The sequence below is a fragment of the Equus quagga genome, unplaced genomic scaffold (genome assembly GCF_021613505.1).
Source record: "Equus quagga isolate Etosha38 unplaced genomic scaffold, UCLA_HA_Equagga_1.0 73943_RagTag, whole genome shotgun sequence".
Lineage (NCBI taxonomy): Eukaryota > Metazoa > Chordata > Mammalia > Perissodactyla > Equidae > Equus > Equus quagga.
In genome coordinates this window covers 241,029-248,974 of record NW_025802961.1, presented here as the reverse complement: position 1 = coordinate 248,974, position 7,946 = coordinate 241,029, and the positions used below count along the sequence as shown (strand labels likewise).

The 7,946-nt window shown below is 42.7% G+C and overlaps 1 protein-coding gene across 1 annotated transcript in view; it reads right to left on the bottom strand.

The window, feature by feature from the left end:
- The window catches only part of LOC124234443 (alcohol dehydrogenase S chain-like), a 14,275-nt gene extending 9,553 nt beyond the window's left edge, over positions 1–4,722 (bottom strand). Inside the window, exons 1-3 of the mRNA XM_046651785.1 lie at positions 4,540–4,722; positions 1,805–1,906; positions 771–937 (exon numbers count right to left, since the gene is read on the bottom strand). Coding sequence (XP_046507741.1) covers positions 771–937; positions 1,805–1,906; positions 4,540–4,707 — 437 coding nt within the window. The 5' untranslated portion in view covers positions 4,708–4,722. The remainder of the gene's footprint in view (positions 1–770; positions 938–1,804; positions 1,907–4,539) is intronic.
- Between the last annotated feature and the right edge of the window lie 3,224 nt (positions 4,723–7,946).

Sequence of the window (7,946 nt, the reverse complement as noted above, 5' to 3'; positions counted from 1 at the left end):
GATGGCCTAGTGCTTAAAGTTTGGGGAGCTCCACTTCCCCACCCGGCTTGGGTTCGGAGCAGGAACCATACCACTCGTCTTTCGGTAGCCTCCCACAGAGGAACTGGAAGGACTTACAACTAGAATATACAGCTACTTACTGGGGCTTTGGGGAGGGAAAGATAAAGAGGAGATGGGCTACAGATGTTAGCTCAGGGTGAGTCTTTACCAGCAAAATAATATTAAAAACTCAAACAAACAAGAAGGGAGGCCATATTGGAAGAGGAAGCCGGTGGAGGGACTCCGCTTCCAGCTCAGCAGAGATCACACTATGATTCAGGTTTAGCCTCATGGCCCCGTTCTGTGAGCTGCCGGCGGCACAGAGCAGTTTCCACACACTGATCCAGAGGTTCAGGATGTGGACTGATGTCTTTCCCTGGTCTCGTTTGTGGTTCTCTTTGGCCCTGGCTGGCTGTGCTCAGCAACACTCAAATGGCAGTTGTTTGAGTCTGAACTCCACTCTGGCAGGCACTGCGTGTCTTTTGGTCCTCACGCAGCCCAGTATCCAACCTGGCACCTGACATCTAGAAAGCACTCAGTAAACGCCTGCCAAGGAGAGAGCGTGGGAGAGCATGCACACACGTGTCAGAGCGAGGCAGGCAGGGAGGGGAGGTGATGGGGACAGCCTCCGTTCGAGTCCCAGCTCCTCTGAGACCGTCCACAGGGCCTTCACCTCTCATGGCTTCAATTTCCTCATCCAGCCTGGATGATCTTCGGGGCCTGAACCGAGTCACACCCCCCCAAGTGTGAAATCTGTACCTGGTCTTACTGTAGTGACACCTTCTCCGATGCTCTCCACAATGCCAGCTGCCTCATGGCCTGCGATCACAGGAAGAGGTGCGACAAGGGTTCCACTAACCACGTGGTCATCTGAGCGACAGATTCCTGCGGCCACCATCTACGGGGAAAGGGAGGAGGACTGGATTCAGTGAAGACTGTGACCCTCACATGGACTTATATCCACTTTCCTGAAATTGGGCTTCTAAAGTGTTTTCATGATTTTGCCGATAATCCCTTCTCTTCCCAGATACAAAACTTGCGGTTTATCCCCAAGATTATTCAGTCTAAAACCCTCCTCCATGAGCCTTTCCTGCATTAAACAATTTGGAATAATCTGTGAAATGATTGTTTCTGAAATATTTAAGTCTTATAAATATACAACAGCGCATCCTTTTTATAGAAGTAAAGATAATTCAGATTAGCATCAGAAAAGAGTCACTTAAGTTCCACCATCTAATGCCAATTGATTTTGAAATCTTGATACAAATCCCTTTGTACTTTTTTCTGTACAAACACATACATTAATTTTTTTATGTTATATACTCTTTGGTTTCTTTTTACAAATTTAGCTGTTTATATCTTTCCTTGACAATAAATGTAATTCCACTGTCTGGATGACCATATAAAAACTGCCTCTTGGGGCTGGTCCGGTCGCCTAGGGGTTAGGTTCAGGTTAAGTTTGCACACCCCGCTTCAGCAGCTGGGGTTCCCTGGTTCCGATCCTGGGTGTGGACCTATGCACTATTCATCAAGCCATGCTGTGGCAGGCGTCCCACATAAAATAGAGGAAGATGGGCATGGATGTTAGCTCAGGGTCACTCTTCCTCAGCAACAAGAGGATTGGCAGCTGATGTTAGCTCAGGGCTAATCATCCTCACCAAAAAACCCCAAATACTGCCCCTTGATGGATTTTGGTTCTTTCCAGTTTTCCTGTTTTCTTAATTTTCTAAACCTAAAATTCAGTACAAGTGGAAAAATGTTTCACCTTTATACGGACTTCATGGGCCTTCGGGGGTGCGACCTCCACCTCCTCTATGGAAAATGGTTTCTTTTGCTCCCACAGCACAGCTGCTTTGCATTTTATTACCTGGAAATTGAACACAAAGATGACACCAGCTGTTCCGCACTCTTGAAGTCAAGGATTGAGTCTTTCATCTTTTTATGTGCCATATCTAGACTCATGTCTGGAACATAAGTGTTCCATAGAAATGAACAACGTCTGATTTGCAAAGAGAGTAAAAATACCTTTTTATAAAAATGTGGAAAGCAAGAACATAGGGACAGAGAAACAGAATTAACTCTAATGACACATTGAGATAAAATGGAATATCTTCTTTTAGGCCACACGTATTTTTTTTCTCTTCAGGTTGTTTATTGCTGATATTTCCTAAGGTGGTGTTGAAATTGCTTGCTTACCCACAACTGTTGGCTGGCACTTAAAGTTCTGAATCACTGTTATTTTGCTGACAGATTCTGTTCATGTGAAATCTATTGCCCTCTTGCTCAATTCTCCGCTTAAGCACAAGCCATCGGACACATGATTCCCGTTCTCTACTTGCCTGCCTGCCTAGCAGACTTCTTCTCGATTTGCCTGTTCCCCTCCTTTGATTTTCTCTCCTGCTACTCTGTGTGCTGCTTGTCTGCGCCACTAATTTGAAAGTTCACTTCGGCAGCTCTGTTTCGTTATCATCTTATGTGTAAAGATTCCTTCCAGATTAGATGTGAGCCAAAAATTTTAGAAATTAAAGCCACACACACACACACACACACACACACACACACACGTATTTTAAAATGGGAGAGCTGTGTGTTTGCCTTTCTAGCTAACATGGCTTACCCATAGACATTCTTAAAAATAAAAGTTGAACACATATTTTCAGTGCCTGGGAATGTAATATAAAACCTGTCTTGATTGCTGTAAATGTATGTAGTTGAGAATGTTTTTCTAGAGAGAATTGACATCATTGCAAATATGATAAAAAATTCAACTGAAATTTATCTAACAATTCATTTTCATTAATTATATGTCAAATCGTCCCACTTTGCAATGTGCTTGTGGTCAATGCCACATGAATGTGAGCGTCCTTGGAAGTCATACACCAGTGGTAGAGAGGTGTGGCTTATCGGGCGCTGTGATGCAGCAGGCGCATTGTGGCCTGTGCTGGGTGAGTTACGTGCTCTGTCTGTAAACCTCACCGGGCAGTATTTTTGAATTATTGGTCTTATTTTACAGATGAAAAGATCGAGGCTCAATTGATGCAGAAATTGACTGGGCAATTTTCCTAAAGTAATGAAGCTGGCTGTCTGGAGAATTGATATGAATCTACCTTTATCTTTTCACTACCTCATGCTGGTGAAAGATTAACAAAAGGTAACATAATAATAACAACAACAAAGATAGCGGTCACTAACATTTATTGAATTATTTCTCTGTAGCCTGCACTATTCTTACGCTTGCCGGTATTAATTCATTACATTCTCACACCACCTAATAAAGGAGTATTATTGCTGTTGCCATTGAGCATGTGAAGACGATGTAGCACAGGACAGGGAGACATCAAGGAAGCGTTGTGACGGAGCTGGAAGTTAGGACGTGGCAGCTGAGGGGAGGACTGAGTGCCTGTTACTTGTTGTTTTCATTACTACATTGGCTTTACTGTTTGGCTTTCTGAACTCATTATTTCTCTTAAGCTGAGTTTTGGCGATTTTAATTTTTCTTCCCCCTAGTTAATCTTCATTTGCAATGTAAATGCTAATCAGTAACGAATGAAAATAAGACAGTTGGAATAAGAAAACTGGCAATTGGTTCCCCATGTGGTTTCCATCCAATCTCACTGATACAGGCCTGTTGTGTCACACAGTGTGTGTAGAAACCTCAGAACGTTAAACTGAGTTATCAGAGCAAGATGTTATAATGCGTGATTCTCTCCTAACACAACAAATGTCCTGGGAAGAGTTGACAGGCTGCTGTAATTGAGCAGGCAGACGGGAGGAATTGACGACGCTGAATGACCGCCTGCCTCTCTGGGCCTGGAAGCACTGAACACACACGCTGACTCTGCAGAAGACCCAGGGCCCAGTCTCTGTGTTCCCAGCGCTCCTAAGTGATTCAGACTGCACTAGTATTAATGATTGTGTGAAATCATGTTGACTTTTGTACATAGAAGATAGTGTTCTGGAGGATTTCTCTGGGAGGGTCCTGAACTGTGCCATAACAGGACTCTTAGGTCGGAATTTGCATGTCGAACTTGGCTGGCTTACCCAGGATCATTCTGATGCTTTAGATGGATCAAACTTCTGTCAGACTCAACTTTACGTATTTATAAAAGATATGATTATAAAGATTAACACTTAAATTATGGTTTCTTAATATAAAGATAACTTTCTTAACATACAGATGACTTCTTGACTAAAAACGTTTCCAACTTTAGATTTGCGGATTACTCATGATCGGCTGTAACCACAGCACATTTATTTAACAGAGCACATAGAGACTTTGTAGGTACAAATGCTGCACATTCTGGCTGAAGATATTTAGGAATAGCCTTTTCCAATCGTAGTTCAATATGTGTTGTGTAATGAAGCATATACTCTATGCTGTATTTCAATATATATTGCTTCTAATTTAGACATGCATTTTAAATTGTTCATTAAACATTATCTGTCTGTGTATTATATTAATGAGAATAGAATTCTAAAAGTAAAACATTTTTCGCTTACTTTTCCTGCTGTGCTCATGATGCCGTTTTCCCTGCAGGCCAGGAGTCTGACGAATCCTTGCGGAATCCCCTCTTGAGGATGTAAGCAGATGGACTGCACGGATGTTTTGTTTGCTCCAGTAATGCCCAGTTCCACACGTGTCATCTGGGGTCTTGAAGCCACGCCCATGAACGTTTTCTCATCCCAAGTGCGATCAGAATCAAAAGGCCACTGAACCAGCGCTCAAACATTGACTTTGTTTGCAATACGCTGATTTTAGATAACATTGTGATTTCATTAGGTTAAATATTTCCTTACACATCTCCCTTTTTCCTGGATTCCATATTTCTCCTCTCTCAATTCCACACAGGGTGTTCAGAGTTCTGATTGCTGTTTGTGTGTATTAAGCCCCAACTTTTTTTTATTGAGGTATAAGTGACTTATAACATTATATTAGTTTCAGGTGTTCAACATAATGATTCCATGTTTGGATACATTGTGAAATGATGACCACAGCTAATCTAGTCACCATCTGTTGCCACATAAAGTTACAAGCATTTTTTTTCTTGTGAGGATAACTTTTAAGATTTAGGGTCTTAGCAACTTTCAAATATGCAATACAATAAAGACTTGAATGTGAGACCTGAGGCCACAAAACCCCTAGAACGAAACATAGGCGGTGAGCTCCTTGACGTTGGTCTTGGCGATGACTTTTTGGATCTGACTCTAAAGGCAAAGGCAACAAAAGCAAAAATAAACAAGGCGGCCTACGTCAAACTAAAAAGCTTCTGCACAGCAAAGAAAGCCATCAATTTACACAACTTGAAGGACGTGCAACTAGGACATACAACTATATGCCAGGGGGGTTGGGGGAGATAAAGCAGAAAAAAAAAAGAAAGCCATCAACAAAATGAAAACGCAACCTACTGAGTGGGCGAAAATATTTGCAAATCATATATCCGATAAGAGATTAATATCCCACGCATGTAAAGAATTCATATAACTCAATGGCAAAAAGACAAACAATCCAACTTCTAACCCACATGATGAAGTTAGACATGAGGAGGAGTGAAAAAGGAGCAAAAATGGACAAGATCAGAGAGAGCTACAAGCCAGAGGAATGTGTTTGCTCCAGCACTTTCCTCCTCTTCATAGCAGAGAAGTCAGACAGCAATCAGTCATAGGAAAGACGCTCACCATTCCTGGCATTTCTGCTCCACTCAGTACCGATCAGCACTGACTAAGCATATCCCTGTTCCAGGCACTCACCTGGGCAGGGTAGGGTAGCAATGATGGGTAGGAGACGTCCTCTTTCCCTTCCTAGAGGCAGTATGGGGCAGTGGTTATGCCATGGCCTTGGGTTCAGGCAGACCCTATTCTTCGTAGTTGGGTGAACTTGGATTTATTATTTAACTGTCTTTGGCCTTAATTTCCTTCTCTGTGAAGGGAGGATGAGTAACAGTACCACCTGAAAGGGTTGTTTGATGAGCAAATGAGATAATCCTTTTAAAACATTTATCAGGGAGCCTGAAATAGGACAGCCTTCAATAAATATTAGCTGCAATGATTATCCATAAAAGTAAGCTCACAGTCTATGGTAGGGGGAGGAGGGGAGAGGCAGGTGACCCAGTCAGACCACCTGGGATTTCTCCATCACAGTGAGAGCATTCTGACTGAAGGACTCAGAGGAGGCTTTGTAGAGAGAAGGCATTTAAGGTAGAAAGTAAACAACGATCATTTTGGCAAATAGTGAAAAAAAACCCACTTGTGCATTCCTGTTGTTCCTCGCTCAGTGCCATGAGTGTGAGGAAAAGTGTGAGTTTGATATTCAATAAGTCTCCAGTCTTTTACCAAACTTGGGGGACACAGTGCACTCAACGACTTAAGTAGATATGGTCTGTCAACATGTGTACGTTAGCATAAAGGGTAGGTTTCTCTAGAACTATCAACAGAACAAAACCGTTGTCTGTTTCCAACTTTACTAATGCAGGTGTAGAGAGCCATCCTGGGGCTCAGAACATCTACCCAGCAGAGAGGCAAGAAAGGTCTTCCATCTCCTCACGGTGGTCTTACGACCACCCAGTAGGCACCACTTCTTGACAAGGGCCACTGCCCTACTCTCCCCACCCACCCACCTTAACCTGTGGACAGCAGTGCAAAGAAAGGGAGTCTGGCACTTTTCAGAGACTGGTGGTATCAGGGGGCTCGTATGTCCCAGTCAATTTGAAGGACTCATCGGATTGGTGTGTTTATAGAGTGACGGAGGGATAGGGTACCAGGAATGACTTGAATTCTTAATAAATTGGTGGTTTATTTGGGAGACAGAAATTTACAGGAAGCTAATGGCTGTGATTTATTAAGCACATACTATGTTTCCAGAACTCTACTGGTGGTTTTTCATACATTATTACGTATCATCCTCAGAGCAATCCTACAAGGAAGGTACTATTATTATTCCCATTTTACAGATGAGGTAAGAGATGCTCAGCAATTATAGATCCCTAAATTCCTTTCTCAGTCAGAAGATTTGGCTTCAAGAACAGCAAGGTTTCAATAGATATGTGAAAAGACGTGGAGGAAACAGTCATCAAATAGTTCTTGACCACACTCCTAGTGTTTTCACTTTTTGCCATATGAATAGGCTGAGAATTCTTCAAATCTTTAAATTCTGCGTTCAGCCGTCTCTCCTGTCTGGCATCTTACTATAAGCCATGAGGAGGAGCCAAGCTGCACTTTTACATTATGCTTATCTGCTTTGCTTGGAAATTTCTTCAGCTGACTATCCAATTTCAGTGCTGGCAAATTCTACCTCCCACAAGACACTAGAGCACAAACACAATTCAGCCAAGAGCTTTACCACTTCATAACAGGACTGCTTTTCTTCCAGCGTCCAAAACATGTTTCTCATGTCTGTGTGAGACCTCAATCAGACCTTCCTGTCCATGTCGACAAGCATTCCACTCATGATTCCTCAGATATTCTCGAAGAAGATTGAGGCTTCCTTTTCAGCTCTCCTCTTTTCGTTCTGAGCTCTCATCGGAATTGCCTGTAAAGGTCTATTCATGGCAACCTAGGCTTTTTCTGGCATATACCTCAAAACTCTTCCAGCCTCTGCCTATTCCCCAGTTCTAACGCCACTTCCATACCTTTAGGCATTTGTTACAGCAGCATCCCTGCTTCTTGGTATCAATTTCTGTCATTGCTCCTTTGGGCTGCTACAACAAAAGCAGCATAGGCTGGTTTAAACAGCAAACATTTATTTCTTACATATGCGGGTAGCTTCGGTGCCTGGTGAGAAGCCGACTTCCTTGTTTATGGACAGCCATCTTCTTGCTGTGTTCTTACATGGTGGAAGGGGAAAAAGAGCTCTATGGGTGCTCTTCTTAGAAGAGGATTAATCCAATTCATGAGGGCTCCACCCTCATGAC